Source organism: Mixophyes fleayi, chromosome 6 (genome assembly GCF_038048845.1).
Source record: "Mixophyes fleayi isolate aMixFle1 chromosome 6, aMixFle1.hap1, whole genome shotgun sequence".
Lineage (NCBI taxonomy): Eukaryota > Metazoa > Chordata > Amphibia > Anura > Limnodynastidae > Mixophyes > Mixophyes fleayi.
Window position 1 is genome coordinate 88,461,303 of NC_134407.1, and position 25,813 is coordinate 88,487,115.

General features: G+C 38.4%; 1 protein-coding gene across 2 annotated transcripts in view; it reads left to right on the forward strand.

Moving 5' to 3' along the window:
- Positions 1 to 25,813, forward strand: part of GRID1 (glutamate ionotropic receptor delta type subunit 1) — an 823,000-nt gene that overhangs the window by 615,566 nt on the left and 181,621 nt on the right. For both annotated transcript variants that reach the window (XM_075217028.1, XM_075217027.1), the window contains exon 5: positions 1,272 to 1,325. In XM_075217028.1, the coding sequence (XP_075073129.1) occupies positions 1,272 to 1,325 (54 nt within the window). The remainder of the gene's footprint in view (positions 1 to 1,271; positions 1,326 to 25,813) is intronic.

Genomic DNA, 25,813 nt, shown 5'->3' on the forward strand with positions numbered 1-25,813 from the left:
TCTGTATTGTTATTATATTTATTATATACTTATTATTTTAGTTTGAAAAGTTAAAATTCATAAACTTAGGGTAATTAAATGCAAAATAAAACTTAGTAAAAATATAACATTGGTTTTAATCTTATAATGTTCACCTAAGCACATGACATGTGTAATGCACCTGCTCAGCAGAAACATGTCCCTGGAAATAATGTGAAAATATTAACAACAATGAATATATGGCTGGTGGCTGCCAACATTAAGGATCATTAGTTATATTTGGTTGGAATTAAGGCAATGATGGAGTGGGTGCTGGGAGATAAAGTCTCTTGGGTGTGCTGTAGTTAATTTCTTGCCAGTGAGTAACAATGCATGATGCTCATTCTCTAGGACATATACCTACTATCTCATCAAGAAATATGTATGGGTGGAAAACAGTACATCCATGACATTACATAAGGTAATGACATGAAGCATAATGAAGTTACATAATATGACAATTTGCCCTTAAAGGTACTTTATCAAGTTGTGCATCTTAAAGCTTGATAAAGCACCTTGAGGTGCCAAGCATTGTATTATGTGACTGCATGCATTTCCCAATTAATTTCATTTTCTAAGGCCACATTGAAATAAATGACATTTACATGTTATAGAATAAGTGTGGTTCCCCAAAAAGTTGTACAAGGATGTAGATATCTGTCTGCCCTCTGTTAGGAAATTCCAAACATATATTTCTCAATCAGAAAATACAAACAAGACAAAGGCAGAAAACTTGTTAGTAGCGACACAAGTGCACCAGATACTGAAAGGGAGCATAAAGTGATAAAGGATCAGAGAAAGCAGCTATTGTATATGTCCGTGACAAGGTATAATGTTCTGTGCTTTGTATCGTGTATTGTAATTAAAAGTACAGAAGTGAGTGTCAGGAGACAGAAATAAATATTCTCTATGGTGAAACCTGAAAATTGGTTGTCTTTAATACATACTTATTCAGTAATGTCAATGTGCTGTGTTTATAACCCACTGTTTAATTGTGTTATGTATTTATGTTTGCTATATTAAAAATGTATTTTCTCAGTGTGTCCTAAAAGATAAGGGTAACCATTGAAATAATGAGTGGTGTCTAATAAGAAACACTACAGTTTTATAATTCTTGTTTTCTAATTGTTGATGTCTTGAATAGGATCTAATTTTTTTTAAATGATAAACACTGTTATTAAGCTGTTTTAGAAAGTGCTGATGAAAATGATTGTGACTGTATTAATATGCTTGTTTCTCTCTTTTTCCTGCAGGCGGTGGAAACAAATCTTGCTTCCAAGGATAGTCACTGGGTTTATGTAAATGAGGTAAGAACATATATAGTATACTGTATTCTGGTAAGGGGATAGTATACCAGTATGGCATGGCATTCAATGGGTGTTTTAGGGTCACTTTTTAAGGCCATTAAGATACTGGCAACCATTTTTTTTTTTAGTTTTTTTAGTAAAAATATATGTCTTACCAGCTTTATATGTACATTATTGTATGTGTGATCACATAAATTCTTACCTCTCTGATCTATATTACTGACCGCAGGATTGTCAGCAGGGGTCATTTATCCCCTTTTTTAGACTGTGAAAGTTCTTCTGCATCATGAAAAAGCATAATTTGGCGCAATGCAGAAGGATAATCATGGTTAAAAGGTTTCACCATCCAATTATGGATCATTTCCTTCTTTGGCTTTGTGAATGAATCATGTTAGCAATTTTACATCAAAATTACTAGTAAAGGCAAAAACAGGGAAAATAAATTGATTAGGAAGGCAATTGCTGAGACTCTTAAGTGATGCATGTAGCTCGTTTTTCACCAGTTCCCACCTTGGCTCTACAACTTTGTGGTCATTAAGCTGAGAGGAACGTCAAAATCCACCACTTATGGTATTAGAGTTATTATACATCTAGTGCAGCAACATTTGTTCTGGTTAGGATTCTAGCATACAAGTTATTCTAATTAATCTAATCCAGCCATTTTTAGTACTGTGACTGTTTTATGACGATTGTCATCTCGTGTTTGTTAAAAACTTGAGGACTTCATTTTGAAATCTTCTGGGATTAAGCTACACTTTATTGTCCTAAGCCCTTGAAACAATTAAACTTGCTATGGTGGACACACCCTGAAGTTTATGGCCTTCCTCCGTTTTTAATTCCCGATTGGGTTTAATAAGTTAGTTCTATGATGTGTAGAAGAGACGGTTTTCTCTTTTTATAAAACAAATAATGTTGTCATTGCCATCTGGACTGAAAGAATCATGTCCATGAACTGCAATCAGTTTAAGGATTATATTTACTAAACTGCGGGCTTTAAAAACTGGAGATGTTGTCTATAGCAACCAGATTCTAGTTACCATTTAATTACTACATTCTAGAAAATGACAGCTAGAATCTGATTGGTTGCTATAGGCAACATCTCCACTTTTTCAAACCTGCAGTTTAGTAAATATATCCCTAAGTCTTTGCATAACCAACCAACTGAACATAAAGTTTTGCCATGCTTATAAATAGTTACCTTTGTTTAATCACAGTTATTTTACCCTTACATATTTGTTTATTTGTGGTTCTTTTCTATACTATTACAAGGATACAGATAAGAACTATATTAGAAAAAGGCCAAACTGTAAAATATAAAATGCATCACTTTGATTATTTGATTAGATTATTTAATGCTATAAATTTGAGTTACATTAATACCTTTGAATCATGTTTAACACAATTGAATAGTGGTTCCAAAAATTTTACATTGAAACAGATTTTGTATTGCATAACAAAAACTATTTTGGGGCTACAAAATTGATTTTGAAAAATAAATCTACTTCATGGCCCAACTCAAAATAATTTTCATATTGTGCAAAAGTGCCTTGTTACAATTAAGAGGATGTTTGATACTATGACTCATATTCTGAAGCACTGATATTTAAATTGCTTAGTTGGCTGTGTCCCTTTATATAATTGCTGTCCATGTGGACAGCATACGCAGCACAACAGAGAGATCTATTGACCTTGATTCCAACATGGAATTCATTTTCACCTTATCTTTATCCTTTTCTATTCTGCATCACCTAATTTTTTTGAACCCCACAATCAGCAACAAATAACCCCGATACAGAACCTATAGTGGATGTTTTTCACCATTAGCAGCTGCCTTTCCCAGAATCACACTGATACTTGTATGCCCTCTGTTCTTGATCCCAGAAGTGTATAGTTGTGTTACGGCTAACAGTATTATCATGAGCTTGTAGAACCAGTAGAAGAGGTCTTCACCTATAGCAGCCGCCTTTCCCGTAGAGCTGGTTATGCTCACAGGTACTCAGATGCCCCTAGGACTTAACACTCAAAGTAATACAAGCTTATGAACGTACTGCCGCCCAAGATAGCAGGAGATGGTACAATCGGATTAAGGGACAAGCCAAAGGTCTAGGGCCTGAAGCAGGATACGTGGTCAGGTACAGGCAGATAGTCAGGGCTGGCAGCGATCAAAGGAGGTCCAGAAAACAAAGCAAATATCAGGGCAACAAGCAATCAATCAAGGTCCAGATTCCAGGCAGAAGGTCAAACACACTAGTCAATCCAAAAGTTTTAGCAAACGGCACAGGAGCAGGCAAGCAGGCAGGATACTGAGCGCTATAACTGGCAGGGAGGCTAAGCCCTCCCTGTCGTATATACAGAGATTGGCCAATGGCAGCAGAGGAGGTCTAGCAGGAAGTACTCAGCCTCAGGGGCTGTTTAATAAATATAATTAAATTAACTAGTTGCCCACGCGGCCGGGTGCCACTAATGCCAGGTTGCGGTGCTAGCAAATACAGCGTCCCATCCGTTGCCTAGGTAACGGCTGGGGCAGAAACAGGAAGTGACATCCCAATCATCTTGGGGACGGCCGGGACGCGTCATGCGGGCAAAGTGAGTCGCAGCGGCTTGAGGCACCACAGCGACTCATGACAAGTTGTTATTAATTGTGAGTGAGGTAGTCAGGGAGACTCACAACTGTAGAGCAACATGCAGACAAACCAAGACAAACAGGACACAAAAGAGAATGGTCAATTGACCAACCGGGTCAGGCGACAGTAGAGGTACACAAAGTCGATAAACAGGAAGGAGTTCAAGGGCAGGCAGAGATCCAACAGCAAGGTTCAATAAACAAAGCCAAGGTCAAATACTGAAATCCAGCAGCAGAAGATCATCAAATCTCAGGGCAAAGATGCAGGAACTAGCTTAGGTACACCTATCACAAGCAAGGCAGTAATGGCAAAAAGTGTAATTATGTAGATCCTGGCCAATCAGCTGCTGGTTAGAAAGCATGTAAGCAGAGCAAGGTGACTGCTTAGGTGTTAAGTAATGAGAAGCGATGGTTCTAGCCAGAACTGGTAATCAGCTGCAATGTGGAATCCTCATTAGCAGGTCAGGAAGCAGGGTGAGTAAGGTTGCTCAGGAGCAGACACACACAGGGTCGGCCTTAGGCACACTGTCAAAATCGGCTTCCCTCCGCTCACTGACACTGTCGGCCGAGATGATGATGTCACGCCCGACAGTCAGTGAGTGGAGTGAAGAGGAGGAGACGGAGCAGAGAGGCGGCGGTGTTGATCCATTACCCCTTCCCCCCTCCCCGTGGATTTATCTGAACGCTGTGCGGCGGCCGAGGAAGGTATGGTCAGCGGTCGCTGCACAGTTTTAAAGTAATTTTATTTCTGAGGCGCCCTCCAGAGCCCGGCGCCCTAGGCAACTGCCTAACCTTGCCTAATGGGAGCGCCGGGCCTGGACAAACAACAACCCTGGTATTCAGCAATATCTGGAATTGATTTTTGAGGCAGAGCAGAAACAAAACACATAGCAGCAAAACATAACACTCATATGGTTTGGAACATTCAAAATATATATTGAAAGCTTAAGGGTGTATGAGACAGATGTTTTTATATATCTTCTACCATAGCAGGAGGATCAAACACAAAGTTAGAACAACTACTGCATAGCACTATTAATAATATATACCCAAACAAATACTGTTTAGATAATTATTGTTTTGCTTGGATTATATCACTTTACATTTTGTATGAATTCTATAGTCGTCCTATTGAGCAATTTACACCCACTCTACAGAACAAGTGAAGTGTGCAGTTGTCTTTACATGCAAACTGAGACTCATAATCCATCTATAGAAAAGGAGGAGGTTGTATGATGCAGTCGATATGTGTTTAAATGGGAAAATTAAGCATGGACAAAAAAATGTTATCTGAAATTTTCCATGTGAAGACTTTGCGAATAGAAGGAAGGTATTTATATGTGTTTATTTTAAGGATTTATTAGGCAAACCCCACAGTTGCTCATAGTTGAAAGTAAAGTTTAAGATCTACAGTTAGAAGTGAACAAAATATGTAAAACTGTTCTGTGGCACCAAAAATTTCCATTACACCTGTGGAATTTGACTTTAAAATTCACAGCCATACCCCACCCACACCGCACGGCAGAAGTAAAATGAGGATTTACAAATAAAGTTTGGAGTGGCATTCTGCAGAATAGTTAAACATAAGCAAAACTCAAACATTATATTGCCAAAACTTTGTACCTCTGTACAACAACCTACGTCACAAACTTGATCTGTGATGTCTCTTACTACGGCTAATTTCTGACAATTATGAGTATTAGTTCAGCCACACAACTGCTTTTACCTTATGTAGGAAACAAGAGCATTTGAGTCGTAATAGTAGAATCACATACAAGATAGTAATTCTATACCTAGTACTGCTTTCCCTCCCTTCAATAAGCATGTTTAGCTAATCTATAAACAAATGGATATTGTCAACATTATCCACTACTGTTATGTTTTTAACTATGACATACACATACAGTTTTTTTCTTGTGTGGAGAAAACAAAACATTTTTGTTATCAATATTACTTAAGAATTAAATCTCTTTTGTATTCTATGTGGAACTGTCAGCTTCAGCTAGACTGACTCTTCTGATTTACATATGCAGTGAACTAATCCATCCAGGCCTCATGATAGCAGACACAATACTTTAATTTAGAATAAGCTCCCTACGGCACACATTAATAGACTACAGCCAAGTCATTTACCAGTGTATTTATTCTTTCTTTCCATTTATTAGACTTTCTGTGAGCGGCTCTAATGAATAAGCCTGAGACATTAATGTAGTATTTCTTCTTGTTTTTGTTGTCAGAACTTAATGTGTCCTTCAGTAAGGTACAGTTATAAGAATAGTTGTATTGCTATTGTATATTTGGTGCGTGGTGATGTAATCACTGATCTGTTCATTTGGAATCAGCAAGACAAGTAAAAAGCGATGAGAGTTATTAATTTGTTTTGCAAGATTACAATTACCTAAAGGACGCCAGAAAAGGTCAAAATGCACCGATTTTGCGGTTTATCCCATTTCAGATTCAAAGTACAAAATGTATGAAGTGTATGAAAAATGATATTAGAAGGCACATTGGACTTCATGTGTGACACAAATGAAGCAGCAAAAGTCAACTGCACTCACCTCTCCACGAATGTTAGTTTATCTCAAATTATTACAGCTAAAATCCTTTACGAAACAATGATATTCCACATCACCCACCAACAGTCATTTCATGTAGCTTGTATGCTCTAAATTTCTATAGGGATGTTAATCCACACATCTTGTCCCTAATAGCGGTGTGATAACTGCAAATCCAGCCCACCACATATATAGCCTTAATGTAGAAAAAGTGTGTTGATACAATGTAACCTTACATAACCAGATTTTCTAATTTTATAATAGAACATGTATATTACATGAGATAAATATATAATATTTCCCAAGCAAGTGGCAATAGTAAGGTAGACCATTCATTCTTCTTGTTCAGGAATCTATAGTGGTAGAATTGTGTTCCTTTTGATCCTATTTACTCTTGACAAAAGCAGAAAATGTATTTATATTCATATACACTGTAGTGAGCTGCTCTTGAGCATGGATAATTTGTTTTGCATGAACTATACATTTAAGTATATTGGTACCCCTTACAGAAGCATGCAAATAATATATCTTGCTCTTATATGGTTTATGACAGGGGAGGGCTGGCAAACTTTAGCCTGGGGGGCAAGACTCGACTCAGCAATCTATTAGGAACATTTTAAAATAAAAAAAGTACAGGTGACCTAGTCCAGTGATCCAGCCCAAGGGAGCTCACTATGGGAGTGGCCCGGGGGACTCATAGCCCCCTGCCCCCCAGCCCCCCAGCCCAGTCTGCTCCTAGTTTATGAAGTTTATGAATTACTCTATGTTTTCAAAATTTCCCTACACTTTGTCTTTAGGGGTACATTAATTTATATATATGATATAGCACATATTACCTTTGTAGTCTGGCATGGTGCCACCTGTTATAGAAATGAAGAGTTATCCATTGTTCAAAATTGTGTTCACCAGGTTGGTGGTATAGTATCTACATCCAGTACATGACACTTAAGCATCCAAAGAAAATTCCTAACCAATCACTCAAAGCTAATACAATAAGAAGCAAGCAAACTTGACAACATGGAAATGTATTAATAAAAAATAATTTTTTGCAACGAGCTGCAAAATACAATAAATGAACAATAGCATTATGTTACAATAGTTATCTATGTATGAAGAATATACTCTGAACCCTCTAAAGCAGACTCCTTGGTAGTAAGGACTATCCTAAATATTGTAAGTAATGCTGACATATAGATATTAACAGGATCAAATTGTTTCATATAGTGGTGTTCTACACCACATTCTTCTTTCTTTTGTCTGACAATAGCCTCACATCACTACTTTGATGTTGGGTTCCTGCTGTGGCTACTCTCAAACTCTTAGGTTGTAGGTTTCTGTTTGCCTCCATTCCACTCCTCACATCATGACATTGACCCTGTTACATGCAGCCCTGCCCTCATTTTGTTGGTAATTGCTGTTTTTGTTTTAGCTGCTGCAATGTTGCATACCTTAGGATGTCAGCCTGGGTGTGATCACATGACCTCCACTCACCTACAGCAAAATCTGACACCTGCCCTGATTGGTGACTGCTGCATTAAATACTTGTTAGGGTGCCTGTGACCTGCCCACTCCTGATTACTGCCTGGATTTACCTTATTGCTTGTGACCCCCGACTACATATATTACTGTATGGATCGATCCTTTTGCAAGTGTTTGGCTTTTGTCTGTGATACCAGTTCCCAACTGCAGGATCGTGGTGCCAGCTGGACTCTTTACAGATTTATAGTGAAACCCTGCCTCTGCACTTTTCCTTGCACTGTGTGCTGCTCTCCAGTGCCATCTCACACTGGCCACAACTGGCATTACATCTATTCTCTTCTCTACACTGCCAAGCTGTTATACTGGTGGAAGTTGGTATCTATGTTAGTCGTGATTGTGATTGCCACAATTCCGACAATCGCGACAAAATAATGCCAATTAGAATAATCCTAATATACAGAAAATCCAGACTTACCCTAAAAAGACACACAACATCACTGACATGTCTGCTATACATAGCGAATACAGAAAATCCCGACAGTTGCAAATGACGTCAATTAAAATGGCGAGAGTGAGATTTCCAGTTTTAAAGTGGCAATGCCAGGACCCACTGCCTCTATAATCTAATTTAAGAGTTAGGATTAGGTCAAGGGTTACAATTAGAATTAGGATAAAGGGTTCTACATTATAGAGGCGTCAGGTTGCGATTGTCGGAATTGTGGAAATGGCAAAAACTTACCCCTTCCAGTTGGTATTACATCCTATTGCAACTCAGTATATCTGCTAAACCTGGTCGAGCTTCATCCTGCATCCCTGTTGCCATAGAGATCTCAGTGCTGGATCCCATTACCAAGTCCTCTGAGTTAAATTATTACTACTCAAGTCCTGGGGGCAAGCAAGTACCAGTGAACATATCTGGTTCAATGGGAACAATGGTTGCTAAAGGTGAAGCTCTTGGATACAACAGATTCTGATAAATTAACTAGTAGGTATTACGAGCCGTGGCAATGCCAACTCACCGCGACTCACTTACCAACCATGCCCTGACAGTCATCATCACAACCGAGACATCATATCCAGTGACGTTGTCGCGACCATCTCCTGGGCGATGATCTCCTGGGGACACCAGGATAGTGTAGCGCCGCATCCCTGCGTGAGACAGTGGCGGACACGTGCACAGGTTGAGCTAGATTTCTTCTAGCCCTTAAAGGCTTTCCTTACTAATTAGGCAACTGCTGGTGATATCAGGGTTCGCCCCTAGGCTGAAAATGGTTCATTCCTGTATATTAGGCAGGGAGGACTTAGCCTCTCTGACGGTTATAGCGTTTAGTTCCTGGTTGCTGACCTGCTCCTATGTATTGTATTGATTTCTGGATTTATTTTCTGTGTATGACCTTTGGCTTGTTTCCTGGACTGTGTTTTTCTTGCTGGTGGCCTTGACCTTTTGCTTGTGACTCAGGTACAATTGTTTTCTGCCGTCCCTGACCCTTACCTGAACCTTACTTTACTCCCTGCATCTGCCCTGAGAACCCGGCTTGTTCCTAACCTCGGTTATCTCCTGTCATCACCTCCTATATGCCACACTGTGGTGATATTCATAAGATTGCACTACGCTGAATTTAAGAAAAAAAAGTCAGTCCAAATAATTATTAATCAGCTTCACACAAGATTGTTTCAACAGTCTGCAGGAAGACCCTCAAAAACAGTCCAAGAGTGAAAAAAAAACACATCTACACATATGGGTGTAGTTGGCCCACTGAAGTTATACACATGCTACTGTGGTAATTATGCTACTGCTGCTAGGGGTCTGTGCTAAATGTGCACACACGGAGGCCATAACATTTTTACATAGTTTTTTCATTGGGAATATCCTTTTTACAAACCCAACGAAATTTTATATTTTTTTTTTGTGACAAATAGGGTTTTAACATAGCCAAATTTTCTTTAAAACACAATGCACATTCATGATTGTTCCCTTAGCTAATTGAATGAAAATTACTGATCCTAAATTTTATTCTGCAAACTTTGTTGCCAAGATTTATACTGTACTGGAGATTCACTGTATGATCTATATGTTTGTTTCTTTCCTACTTTTCCTATCCTACCGTCATTTCCAATGCTTTTCTTTGCTTACATTAATTTACATTTGGACTTATGCTATCTAAACAGTATGGGCCTGAGTTAGAGATGGAGGAGTAAATCCAGCTTGAATGTGCAATTTTGCACCTTGGCTAAACTATGTTGCATTGGAAGGGGAAGGGGGGTGCAAATTTAAAATGTGAGGACAGATTTAGAGTTAGGAGAAGGGCATGTCTTAGCTTAACTCTAAATCACAGTGTTAAAATAAAGCTGTATTTGTAGCTACTTGCAAAAACAATATTGTATTTGCACCCCTTGCATCCCAACACGGTTTGTCTAATTGCAAATTTTCACCCTTTAGCTGGCTTTTCTCCTGACCTAAATGATAATGAGACAGTGAGTGTCAGGGTTTTGGCAAAGGTTACTGGCCTTAACAGTATAATACCCTAGTACGCTCAGCTGTTGTAGAACTAAATGTGCCAGCAAGACCTGGCAGGGGTTCACTATGCATGCTGATGCTTGTGAAATAAAAAGCTAGTTAAATCCCTGTTCCAAATCCTCAAAATTTGGTTCATGTAGAAATAATCCCTGTTTACTAGACTAGGGAGATTGGCTAATTCACAATTTATTATGACAATTCTGATCAATTTTAAACTGATGAACACTTTAATAGATTCCCAATTATCTTCATTATCTTTTATTTTAACTGTCAACAGGATGTATCTTAACAGAAAACATTTAATATACTCAGGTATTCATTAGACGTGGTTCCTTAAACATAATGAAACACTGATGGCACACTATTTATAAAAGTACATTTACTCTGTGAGAATAGAGTATAGTTATGCCTTAATTGTGTATCACCTGGTTATAGCACAAAACAATGGCTCCCTTGACAGTACTCAAAAAGGCCTTGTAGTTTTCATTTTATTTATTTAATTTGGGTATGGATGATACATTAAGCAGAGCTGAAGCATCAGTGCATTACATCTTTGGATATATAGTATAGATTCCCAATAATTTTTGTAATTTCATCTCATGATGCTAATGGTTTTAACAATGAGAGGCTGTGTATAGAAAATGTATGGAGTTTGATCAGAAGCAAATTGTTGTCCAATTTTGCTTAACTTAAAACACCTACTGTGTATATAATAAAATAACCCATCTCAGATGAGCATATAAGAATTATTTTGTTGTTTTATGGTGTTGCCTTAAACAGACAAAGAGTATGATCTAGGCCCCTATTTATTAATCTGATAACACAGATATTTTATAGCCGTTTATCGCAGCAATAGATATGTTATTACCGCAATATATTATTAAAATATCGCTGGAGCAGCTGGGTGATACCCATTCTCACCATATTTTAATCTGGTTACAGTTTACTCTAGCAATGTGAATTGTCTAATACTTAAACTTTGGCTACATGATGATCAGCCCTGTCAACATTCTAATGCTTTAATTTATTCAGGTTGATTCAAACCACACCAGATAGATGTTGTGACACGCACATAAAGATAATGTTAATGCTTTCAGTGGAGATAAGACAACACAGTAGAAAGATGAACTTTATCAATACACAAGCATTAGACATCTGGTAAAAAGTACACTTTTCATATAAGATCATGAATAATTCCCAGACTAATATTTGTGTTTATGCAGTAATTAACAATAATACACCTAAATAGGCAACTGTAAAGTCATTAAAAGAAAGGAACTGATTATAAAATACCATAAATTAAAATGAAAAATGGAGACCAAATATATTGGAATCTTATAAATTCATCAAACTGAAGATAGTAGTGCTGCTTAATCCAAACCAGTGTGGAATAAATCATATGATGATACAATACTTTATGAAAAACAGGTTCAGTCCTAAATTCATGAGAAATTCATGGGTAAACTTTTAAGTGATATAATTAATAAATAATAAATTTGGAATTGGATACAAATTCACAAGTATACATATTATTTTAATCCAATACAAAAGGGAAAGCAGTAGAACAAACAGTATCTATTTTAAATTTCCAACTGTTATTTCCCATTTTCACTCAAAATTCTCTAGATAACATCAACTAAGGGATTCTTTAGATAACAATATCTAAAGAGGGAAAACGGCTGTTTCCTTCCTGTTGATTTTGATGTTTCCTGTCGGGTCTCAGTGCCAAGCTTCACTAGTTTGAGATCTGCTCTCAATTCCTTGCTCCAGAAGCTTAAAATGAGTTTTTCTTGTAGAGGAGAACATGTATTTTCCTTACAAGTAGAGATTAGATGTCTGAGGATGATTCATACATATACTGTAGTAAAGTATATACAGTTTTTTTCTGTGTCTGTTTACATATTTTTTTATCCTGCACATTAAAATGCAGTGGAACAAATAATAAGTTGGACTGTTGGGGACTATATAATATGTTGGCCATTTGGGGATGTATAATATTACAGCCCCAAATGACTCCTGATGCATTAAGAGAAGTCTTTACTTTTACTCTCACGCACGGTAAGTTTTCAATTTTGTGCTGCACTATGTATGTTCCATGGAACATACTGTGAAATATTTTTAATTTGGAAAAAGGTCCAAAAATACAAGGGAAATGCTACCTCTAATACACAGCACACTAGTAAAGAAGTAAATATCATCACTGTTTTCAGAATAATACAAAAAAAACAATAGTGCAGAGTAAAAGTTACCTTAAAACCTCTGAAAGTTTTAAAATAGACATAATTATATGCAATTCTCCATCTGGATCAGGAGAGGTCAAGGAAGAGGCTTATATGATAGAGGCATATAAGGATATGTTAATATATATGTCACTGAATACAAGACTACATCTTCCAGGCTCCTATATTACAGGAGCCTGGGACTGTATAAGGGCTGAGGAATTGGGACTGAACTTGCAGCTTAAGAGTTTAAGAGTCTTCCTGGAAATCAGGACTTTGTGGATCTCTAAAGTCAGTGAGTGCACACATGTGGAAGACTAGATTGTACAAAGCAAGAAAGTTAGAGAACTGTGCTGCAAGAGTTGCCTACCTGTAGATATTGTGGAGGCTTACTTGTTACTGTGGAGAGAGAAGACTCTGGGATAGTGTGGCACATCCCCTGTCTGCAGTGTTGTTGAGAAAGTGGAGTCAGACACCATCTTTTCAGCCTCAGCAGCCATGTACTTTTCTGAGTGGGGGTGTCAGGCCAGTGATAGCCCACTTGGGAGACATTCTCGACACCTTATTAAATATTGATTTACACAAACCAGGAAACACAAACCTTGGCTGCTAGAGGAAACACAGTCATACTTTGTTGGTTTTGATGCACATAAACATTGCCAGCTGCACTGCCAAGTTATGTACACTATAAACCAGCAGTTCCCAAACTGTGCGGCACGGCTTCCTGGGTGCCACAGTGCTCTCACTGGGGTACAGTGTTAAAAGGGGCACAGTGTTATAATAGGGCCCAGTGTGCTAAACCACAGCGAATCCTAGATCCATTTGCCACAACATATCTGTGTGAAGCTGGGTTTTTAGCTGTTGCTGTAATAAAAAGCAGACACTGTTCAAAAATCAATGTGGAACAAGAAATAAGGGAGCAATGTCCAAGCTAATCCCACACATCCCATTAATAAATAAGTTTGGTATTTTTATAACATTCTTTAATAACCAAGCACATTTTGTACATATTGTTGTTTTATTTTGTTTTTTTCTTATTCCTGTTAATGAGTGCTATAAATTGTTCTTTGAAAGAACTATAATTAAAAAAAATATAAAAATATTCCTTATCCCTGGATTTATGTGTATTATTTTTGCAAACAACTTTATAAGTATTTCTGTCCTGACTAAAATACTTATAATGTTATTTGACCCAACTACTTAAAAAAAACAGGACTGCTCGGTAATTATTTTGGCTTAGGGGTCCCTTGAAAAAATTATGGGGACCCTAAGGATGACTTGAACTGAGAAAGTTTGGAAACCACTGGTATAGACTGAGCAGCAACATCATGCTGAGGAAAAGCTAGTGTTACAGACTCACCTCTCTGGGTTCCAGCGCCATTCTCTGCCAGCGCCACGATCGGCGCTTCCCGGTGGTGGGTCACATGACCTGACTGGGGCGGGTAGTTCAAATCTCCTCCTATACTTAAACCTCACTCTGACACTGATCATGTGTCAGAGCAACATAGTTGACATGCGTCGGACTCCCTGCAATTTCTTGTGTCTGTACCGCTGTTCTCCCTGTGAGTGCCTTCTGCTGGATCTTCCATATACCAAACCCTGCTTGTCTGACTACGTTTTGCTGGATTTTCCATGTACTAAACCCTGCTTGTCTGACTACGCTCTGCTGGATTTTCCATGTATCAAACCCTGCTTGTCTGACTACGCTCTGCTGTATCTTCCGTGTACCAAACCCTGTGTGTCTGGCTACGCTCTGCTGGATTTTCCATGTACCAAACCCTGCTTGTCTGACTACGCTCTGCTGGATCTTCTGTATACCAAACTCTGCGTGTCTGACTACACTCTGCTGGATTTTCCATGTACCAAACCCTGTGTGTCTGGTTACACTCTGCTGGATCTTCCGTGTACCAAACCCTGTGTGTCTGGCTACGCTCTGCTGGATTTTCCATGTACCAAACCCTGCTTGTCTGACTACGCTCTGCTGGATCCTCTGTATACCAAACTCTGCGTGTCTGACTACACTCTGCTGTATCTTCCGTGTACCAAACCCTGTGTGTCTGGCTACGCTCTGCTGGATCTTCCGTGTACCAAACCCTGTGTGTCTGGCTATGCTCTGCTGGATCTTCCATGTATCAAACCCTGCCTGTCTGACTACGCTCTGCTAGATCTTCCGTGTACCAAATCCTGCGTGTCTGACTACGCTCTGCTGGATCTTCCGTGTATTAAACCCTGCCTGTCTGACTACGCTCTGGTGGATCTTCCGTGTACCAAACCCTGCCTGTCTGACTATGCTCTGCTGGAATCTATTATACCTCGCTGGGGTCAGTGTTCTCTTCTGGGTACATCCATTCATTCCTCAGATCTGTAGCTCTGTGGTGCTGGCTCCTAAGGCATTCCAGGGGAACACAACCTGCGAGTTCTCGGCAGAAAAGTCCATCGTGTCTTGCAGCGGTTCTTGGTGAATATCGGGGAACCTGTTAGATTCCGCACCCTTGGTTTGCCAGCGCTAATTAGGATCAGCACAGCTTCAGATATCAACTCCGGTTGTAACAGCTAGATGCTAAGCTGGGAACACATCTGTGTAATAATGGTACAGATCACACAATTCACGACCATTTCTTCAAATACTTCAGGAGTGTGTAGGCGACCACAATCATCTTTTATCGTACCAACACACATCGCTGTTGATTTGCTTTTCTAAACTTCCTAAAAATCATGATCAACGATGGAGCGATGTCATGAAATGTGTGTAGGCAGATATCTGTACATATCAGCATTGGTTATGAGAGATGAAGATCAAAGATCTGAAGGTAAATTGTGTAGGTGTCTATGCATGAATTGACATGCTCATCTGTACTTTCAATCGTTGATGAAATCATTACAGAAATTGCATCTGCAGTAAGATTGCATAGGTGTGTACCCAGCTTAAGTGTGCTTGCAGCACATGTGAATAACACTACTGTGGGGGGAGTCGTTCTGTATGTCAATTATTTGCTGAGTGTTGGTGAGGTATTGTCAGAGAGTAGGAGACACCCAGCACTTACAGGGCCAGCAAAGCTAAAGTCCTGATATTATATTCCTTCTTATTTTTGACCACTCTGTTTGAGTTGTGTCAAACAGACATTCATGACTCCCGTTCCTGATAATTCCTTTCCCAATCACACTTTTTTCCTCTAATAAGTTTGCTGATAGGCTTTTTATGTATCACACGCATGTTCATTGGGTAAGAGCAATTCAAGGGTCATCCTCTAACAGGTAGATACATCCATCAGCCAAGTCACAAAGTCTGAAAAAGAAGACTTGGGTGGAGATAATGACAAAAACAAGACACATTGATGTGTCACCACTACCCCTTTATTACACCCTCACTAAATAAGGATTACACAAGATTCTTGCAGTTAAAGAGCTGTGCATTTTATTTAAAAGTTAAAAGTTCTTTTACTAACATCAATGAGCTTAAATCTGATTTTATCCTTTCATACAAAATCATATTCTCACCTGTCTTAAAGGTTAATTAACATGTACGAAACAGATTACAAGGTATAGAAGGGAATAATCTAGAGCAATATGTGAACAGTGGTACTGTAAATAATGGTATTAATTCTGACATAGCAGATCCATTAATTTACATTTAGCAGTAATGTAATAGGGAACTTAGGTCCCTTAGCTTTGACTTGCCTCTTCCCTGATAGACTTTGCTATGCTATGTATAACACAGAAAAAACATATCTTAAATGGCCCCATTTGACTTTTTAGCAAATGTTACGAAGGCGGAACAGAACCTAATTTTGAAAGCCTTACGCTTGCCTGTTTTTCTGGCATGAATATTGATTAAAATCTTCTCAAATAAAGTCCACAGAGATTCAGTCAATCACTTATGTGGGCCTTCTAAATTAAGGACAGTTCCACTTACTCAGCACCAACTCTTGGGATGTTTTCTTGCAGATGTCTTAGTGAATGATACTTCAGCTTACTTACTTGATGGAAAATGATATTTGTTTCTCCCACTGCTGTGAAATGAAGTGTGATTGCACTGGGGAGAGAGAGATTAACATATATTTATTTACTGCCTCATGGATAAATATTAAAATTAACAGATGCTTAGATAATTTAAAACATGTAACTTAGCTTTCATGTGTGATTATGCCTTGTTTTTCCATATTCTGGCATAATAGAACGTATCTTATGTTGACTAAAGAATGTCTTAGAGCAAGAATGTACAACCGGCGGCAGCGCAGCTGTCACTGAATTATCTCTTACATGATGACCTGCTGGCTTCTAGCACTTCAGTAACTACAGTGATATTGCTTTCCAATATCTGTTTAAAGGCAAAATATAATGCATCGTGGAAGCTGAATGCATAGTAGGTTGATATGGTACATATTCATACTACAGAAAGAAAAATATCAGTGTGGTTATTTTTATGCCGTTTAATTGATGTGGATTGCCTGAATGCAAGGATCCATTTTATCTTTATAATAACATTGTGCATGTCTGTCCCTTGCAGCACAGTTATCTGTAATAAAAATCAACATGGGAATGACAATATCTTGAACACTTGTGTAAGTGTAAAAAAAAAATATTAAAATATTAAATAGTAGAGACTCTATCAAGCATATTCCTTTTACTTATAAATAGTATCACAGAACTTTCACACGCTAATAAAGATATTTTCAGTCTAACTGTTCTCAGCCATACCTTTAATCATGTTCTCCTTTTGATTAATTTTGCTTTAGATATAATTTTCATTCATTTGCAAATCGGTTGCCTGGTTCTAAATGGGCAGAGCTCTCTTACTGCTGGGCCATTTCTAGCTATGATTCACATCAGCAGCCTGTAGTCACTTTAGGTCAAATGTTATATATTTTGTCTGATTTATCTGATGCAGAGAAGGGCAAAGAGAAATTGCCAAGTTGAGTTTTGTTAAAATGTAGTTTTCTGATCTATCTCTTTAAGATCTCAGACTTTGTAAATGACCTTGAAAACATCTGACCATTTTCACCTTTGCATTTATAAGGTGATTTTGCTGCTTCCCTAATATAGTACAATATCTTGACAGCTGACAATTGTTTGTGTAAGAGGCAAAGATGAAGGACGAACAATAGAAGTAGGAAGGCAATTGCGACTTGGGCTGCATTTAATATTAAGTGAGTGATTGCACAGAAAAAAGGTGGAACTTCCATGGGTGCTGCTATTAGTGTAGTTAGCAACACACAGTCACTGCAAAGGAAATAGGTGATAAGGTAGGTAATTATTCTGCAAAAGGACACATCCATTGTGGGTTGTTAATTATGCATCTATTTTCATAAAGGTCTGTTTTTCCTAAATCTATATGTTAGCCACCTAGAGCAAGCATGGTTAACCTCCCCCACTCCCACCTGAAAGGAGGGTTTATACATTCGAAGGAAGATTTTGAATATGTTTCTTTATTTTTTTAGTTTTTTAAAGAGAATTTTTCTTTTTAAATAAACTTAACAATACAACTTAACATGTAACATCCCCAGGCACACACATTCACTATCATTGTGCCAATGACCACTTTTTAAATTCTGCTAAAGTTGTATTGTATTCTGTTGAACAGGAGATGAACAGAACGCAGCTCAAGTGAAGGGGTAGCACATGCTTAGTGCCCATGTGCATCAACCCTAGAGAACATAATAAGAGAAATTATGTGTGATGTGGCTCCCATATATCCCCGATCTTCTTGCCCAGAATCTTTTATTCACAATTATCTTTTTAGAATTATACTCTTTATGCACCAACTGACATTTATAGACTAACCAAAATCCCATGGGTGTCTTGGATCTCAATATTATTGGAGCGCTAGCTTCCATGTTCAAGTTTCCCAGAGTTGAGCTTGAACTAACAGACTGTTTCTAACACAACCTTATACAAAATGTCACATACTGTTGTGAGTTTTATGTTATTTGTTGAGCTATGATGTGGGTGCTGAACACTCTAGGAGCAGGATAATAGAAGGTCTCCGGCGCTAATAGGCAATACAACAAACACGTAAATATAAATAGGACATCAAATGCAGCAAATCAAATAGAGGAAGTGCAAATCCTCTAATAAACATAGATAAATACAAGGAAACAGATTGCGCATAAGATGACCTAGTATAGATATAATAAAATGAATTAAATACCAGTTTATACTTACCATTGCTCCTTTTGTTTGTTGATTTTATTATTACATCTATACTAGGTCATCTTATGCGCAATCTGTTTCCTTGTATTACTCTAGGAGCAGAAACAGGAATAAGGTGTGGGTTTTTGCTTTTTCCGGAGTTTCAGAGAACAGGAGAGTGAGTGGTGTAGCGCAGCTGCTTCCAAGAAACATGTATGACTGATATCACCAGCACTTGAGGGTGATGTGCACTGGACTGCATCTGTATAAGTTCCATCAACTGTGGTGTTGAGTGAAATCAGCTGTGATTAGTGGCATTGCTTCAGATCTGTGGTATAGACAGGTGCTGTTTAACATAAAAACTTTATTGAGACAGAAAAAACAACAATGGCTAAAATTGCTTCCTCAATAATATAATTATGTATAAACATACGTGTCACAAGCCAGTCTCTCTGAAGGTCTGTCTGAGGACTCCTGGGGGTATATTTTCTAATCGGCGGGTTTGAAAAAGTGGAGATGTTGCCTATAGCAACCAATCAGATTCTAGATGTAATTTTGTAGAATGTATTAAATAACTGATACATAGAATCTGATTGGTTGCTATAGGCAACATCTCCACTTTTTCAAACCTGCAGTTTAGTAAATATACCCCCTGGAGTGTAGGTATGCCATTTCCAGGAAGAAGTTCATTTGTGGAGTTATCAGGAGAAGCACACACTCTTCACCAAGGAGCTTGTTCCGGTAGGACAAATTGTGATGAGCAATTCTGTGGAGAAAGCATAAGAGACTGTAGACTATTGGTGAGATAAGCCAGGGTCTACTGAGAAGAGACTGTACTGCAGTTTGAGAAAAAAATCATGAAGGAAAAATGTAATACGTTTTTAATCTTGACATATTCCTATGGTCTGAAGACAATGAGTCATCCTTGAGCGAGCATTTGAGGATAAGCAAATAGGATAAACAAAGATGGTAAGAGATGCAGATATGTCATCCCCTCCCCATTCACATCTTCACTCTCATTAGTATTCACTCATGCCTCCGCTCTGCTATACAGTTGTGATTTTAATGAAAATAAAATAAATGACAAGGATTGCTGTGACCCTTTCAAAATACTGGAGAGGGTGAAGAAAGTAGGATTTTATATTAAGGACAAGTCCATTTTTACCTACCGTGTATTAGCCTGGCATGGAAGGTGACGGGCGTTATGAGCGTATTAGCCTAGTGCTACCTGAATCCTCAATCAGGCCCTGGGTTAATAACATACCTACCAACTCTTCTGGAATGTCTAGGAAACTTCTGAATTCCGGGTAGGTCTCCTGGAATCCTGAGAGAGTAGGGCAACCTCCCACATCTGCCCACTTCCTAGTGAAGTGGGCAGAATTAGTGCCGCAATCCTGCAATTCTTTGGGAATCACATCATTTTGGGCCCGCCCCTTGCTGTCAAATGACGCATTTGCAGCATTACGTCAGGGGACTAAAATGACACAATTTTCTATGCCCCGCCCACTCCACCCTTGCCCCTCCAGGAACTCCCAAAACTGCAACAGAAAAAGTAGGCAAGTATGGTTAATAACAGAATAATACAATTCTGTGGTTTTAGACACAACAATGCTGGAATCCAAAGTTTACCCCTGCAAAGCTTGACTGTTAATGATCTATATATTAGAACTGTAATGATGTGTTGCTTCTCAGTTCTCATTGCTGTTCATAGCAATAATGGTGAGATGTATTTTGCAGCATTGCAATATGTTGCATCATCCCATTATGCCAGAAGCTGATGACGCTTGTTTTTATGGTGTATGCAGTGCTGCCAGCTGACAAGAATCACCAGTATGGCATCGATTTTTTACAGTATATATAAATACACAAAATACACAAATAGGCAGTAAAGCAGAGGCAGTAATGATAAACCCAAGTTGACAGGAAAAGTGTGCTTCCAGGCACCTAATACAATTGGAATATATAACTAGGACTGTAAAGATGTATGATAAGAATAGTCACAAAACTAAGGTGCTGGTAATACATATAATTCAGACAAGAAGAATGAATGTTTAAACAACCAGCACTGTTGTGCTTATTGTATTATTTCTTTAAGACCGTAAAGCAATAAGATATGTAATATGTGTTTCTATTAAAGTAACTAGTAAGCTATGGCGCTTTATAAACAACTATACATTGAGAGAAGAAAGTGTTGAAAGAAATGTTAAGCCATGAAGTGACATATTTGAAAAAACTGTTCAGTTGTAAATAAAATTGTGTTTTTGCTAAGAAACTGCTGTCAAAGTTATTCAGCGTCAAAAGAGTTAGTCACATGACAGAACCGATGCTATAAAAATGCACAAACAATCCTGGAAAATACATTTCAATAAAAATACTCACTGCGATATTCTCACTGGTTAGATCTCTTTTATTCTTTCAAATAAACCCAAGTTTACACATGGGGATAAAAACAAATAAATGTTGATTTTTTTTTTGCTTTTGGGTTGTTGCTGTTCTATTCAAACCAACGATGGCACTTTCTAATAGAAAGCAAATATTTGACAAACAGGTCTGGTAGTTTGGCACTAAAGGGATTCATTAAATATCTCGGAAAATACAAATAGTTTAGTTTCTTTTTAAAAATGTGTTAAAAGGCGATTTCTTAGTGTAGAACTGGCAAGGGTTCCTACAAAGACATGAATATGAACGCTTCATATGTGTGAAATGAAGTCTGCTTGGGGATCATATATCATACTTTCCCACTCTCCCGGAATGTACGGGAGCCTCAAAAATTCTGAGTAGGTCTCCCGGACTCCTGGGAGAACAGGCAAGTCTCCTGACGATTTTGTCTCGGGGCGAGACCAAAATGACGCAAATTGCCCTATCCCGCCCCCTCCCACAACACTCCCTTCCCAGGATCTCCATGATGCCAGCTACATAGAGTTGGCAAGTAGTCATATATAAAGATAATAAGATTGTAAATGTGTTTAAATATACATTTTGAAGTTTAAGATTAGTTCACGGTATGCAGGGTCATTGGCTTTAATCCATTACATGCTGTATACTGCAGTAGCAACATAGGTTAACACATACTTCTTTATCTTACTTTATACAGATATTGTATCTCACATTAAAAATACATCATAACAACACATTTACATTATCATGAAATTTCCCTTGCTATTAGAATAGAAAATGCAGTAAAATGCACTTTGAAAGGTATCATCATGGCAGCTGTCAATCAACAAAGGCTTACACAACTGATGTGTGCAGTATAAAATATATATTCAGCACTTACAAAGTCATGGGTAGCTCACATGGAGGTTAATGTTTCTTTGTGGTGTGTAATCTCCTCCTGCAAAGGATTTGTTTTTTTAACATGGCCTGTTTATAAAGGGGCATAAAAATTGCCTTTGCTTTATGATCAGTAAATGGGCTTGTATGTAATATATATATATATATATATAGTTTTCTGTTATCCCTCTGTGTATTCTGTCTGCAAAGTCAAAGAATTGTGTTTGTCACCTCTCTGTCTGTCATATTTTCAATCCTTTGTGGACATGGGCACGCTACAAATAACACAATACCCTCCCCTAATGATGTTATACATATTACTTTCCACAAGGCCATGCCCCCAAATGTTTGCTACCTAAGTCGATTATTGCACCTCAATAAGATTGACAGAGTTCTGGGCTAAACGCATAATGGGGAAGAGAAGACAATTCATGACACCTCATCTGAGTGATAAGCTTTACAATTTCAGAAACTACCAGCGTAATAATAGATATTAGACATAGTGCTAGCAAGAATATTTTTTTTATACATTTGTCCCTTAATGTTTATATTAGGGAACTGGAAAGGGAAAAAAAATGGGATACAGTCCATTTTAAAACATGCGTGACATAATTAGAAAAGGCTGCTTCTCTGGGGTGGAACAGTACATCACCCGACCCAATAGCAAAATTTTCGGAGGGGCCCAGCGATGCCACTCTATCCTCCTGGGCCCCCATGTCGCACTCACAAAATAAGTACATTTTACCTATTCTGATGTCTATTTATTACATACTGTGCATGTGCATCAAAAATGCCTATGCACACTCCTTATGTACATTATTGTCTATCATCCCCTTATGCCTGAAGACCTAGAATAGGGGCGGGCAAGCATAGGCTAAGTACTGAAAGTGCAAGTTCATGTACTGGCGACACGCATCCACAGATTTGTCTTTTAGGAGTCATATTTCTAGTGGGTGATGGAGGGCTTGTACGTATCGAGAAATATATTGGCATTTTTGGAAAAAACAGGAAATGAAAGTGTGTCCTACACAAAAAAATAAATAAACCTGAACTGACCACCAGTCACCACCCTTTCATCTGAGCTTACACCATTGACTGCAGCACTCTGTTTCCTGTCCTCTAGCCAAGCCTACACCCATTCAACTATGAGATACAATATAAAAATCACTTGCTAATATATAAAGCTATATACACTGATCCAACCTGATCCATCACTTTCTTTACTGAGTGCGACAAAGATACTTTGTCAATTACATTTATATTTCTTTTCCTGTACATGCATATGTAAGGAAAATCATTTGTTATAACTTATGCTAGGCTTTATCATACCTATTATATCCTAAACTGACACAGATAGGGGCGTTAATATTATATATAACCCTTATTACATACTGTGTTATTTTCTCCTTTAACATTGCCAGTGTTGGAAGTTCCAGAGAACAGATTAGAGAACATTTGGGACCTTTCATTTCAAGACAAAATATGATTATACCTAGAATGTGTTGGAGCAAAATTTATTTTGAGAGCTATACCCTTGAAGAAATAAACATTAGAATAGTTTGTAATATGTTGTGCTGTTGCCATCTACTGTTGTATATATTGTGAAAATATTGTGTGCTTAACTAGTGTAATCTTGTGGGGCCTGATTATGAGTATAAAAAGTCTCAGTGGAAGTACTTTGAAATCTCTCCAGTGGATTTAGATACAAGTGCCCTGGTAATCTCCAGCTAAAGGTCTTCAAGTGTATTGCCTGAGATTTCTTGCACTGGTTCTTGGTGCTTGTACCTGTTTGATTGCCTACAAAGTTAAGTAATGTAATTATCTGGCACTACAAAATCTGTGCACTCTATAAATTAATAATAATAAACACTTCTAACTCTTTAATAATTATACCTCCATATATGTTACTATTTCTTCTCTATGTCAGTATTGCATGATTGTACAGCTGAACCGCAGTTTAAGTGAAACTGAAACATCCACTTCTAACACTGAGTAAAAAATCCCCTAGATTTGTTTGACATGATCTTCCAGCAGCAATTCCATGCTGCCTAGAATCTTGTAATCTGTTTCACTCTAAATGTTTTTTTTTTAAAAGTGTTTCTATTAATTTCCCTACTATTGATGTGAGACTCACATGTCTGTAGTTATCATATTCAGCCCTACAACTTTTTTTGTGTAGTGGAGCAACGTTTTTGCCATTTTTCAATCACCGAAGATTATACCTCTCAGCAGCAATTGCTTAAAAAATTTGTTAGTTGCGCTTCAATCACTACTTTTATTTATTTAAATACTCTTGGCTGTTTACCATATGGACCCATTGTACTTTTAATTTTGCAAGATAAAATAATACCACAAGTACACTATTGGTTTGACATAGGAGTGGCAGGGTTGGGTTTGTTTGGGTTGGCAAAAGCCAGCAAAGTCAGGAAAAATTTAAAAGACATCCATCATCACCAGAATTATTCAACTCAAGATGACAGCTACTACACTTGGGAACACACTTTGCAGCCCTTACCTGGTCTGATAATAAGTTTTATTTTTCACTTGTTAGACAGTATTTATTATCAGACCATTATTATTGGATGTGAATATAGATATTTATATATATTTTAGCAAAGATCGTAGAAAAGAGGCCTATTTGCCACACCTCTCCTGCATAGGGCCAGGCGAGTTCCTGGGAAGTCTCCAGGTACAAGGTTAAGCACTTTCAGATCAAGAACCCTAGATTTAATACACACATGTGGAAAATAGGGTCTAATGGTGTAATTAGACCAAAGGGAGGAGCTTTGTGTATTTAAACCTGTCTTTTCAGTTCTCAAGGTGTGAAAGATGTTGAACAAGTCAGCCAGTGGCTAGAGAGCTGGAGCTAGCATTAGGGTCACAAGGAGATGTATGCAACTTGATGTTGTTTACTGGTGTCATCCTGACGAAAACATGCTGTTTATTGTGAATGAACAATAAAAGTCATATTATCAGCAAGAAGTTGTATGTGACTGATGTCTGTGTCTGCATCACTTAAGATTAAAAGGCACTTTGTGTTAAAACATGGCATGGTGGTACCTTTAATTGCATTGCATGTTAAGCTCTCCAATTAGTACCAAGTCCTTTACCAGACAGTTCATTCTTGCACTCCTCCAATTTTGATGCAATCATACTGTAAACACTCTTATGCTTCTTAAACATGGGTTGAGTGTTGCCTAAATGAGCTTCCCAAGCAGGGCCTGATTAAGGAAATGGAGGCCCCTGAGCTATGGGGGCCTCAATTCGCCCATTAGGCCTCCCCCCATGATCCGAGCCGCCCCGCCGGTGAGGCTCCCCCTGTGAGCCGAGCCGCCCCCAGGCCCCAAGGCACTTACCTCCTTCTCCTGGCATTGCAGTCCTTCCCCGGCGCGCTGTACGCTCCTTACTGAGGAGATCTCGTGAGAGTGAGACTCACGAAATCTCCTCAGTAAGAAGACTACAGCGCACCCGGGAAGGACCGCAGTGAAAGTGCTCAGCAGCATTGATCGGGGCGGGGGCAGCCTGCCCCTGACCGATCAATAATGCGGCTGAGCACTTTCAAGGGCCCCCTGAATGCCCGAGGCCCCTGGGCTGTAGCCCAGTTAGACCTCAGGTTAATCCGGCCCTGTTCCCAAGGCAAGATATATATCCTACTGAGGATGAGAAAAAGTTCTATTGTTTAATGCAGGAGT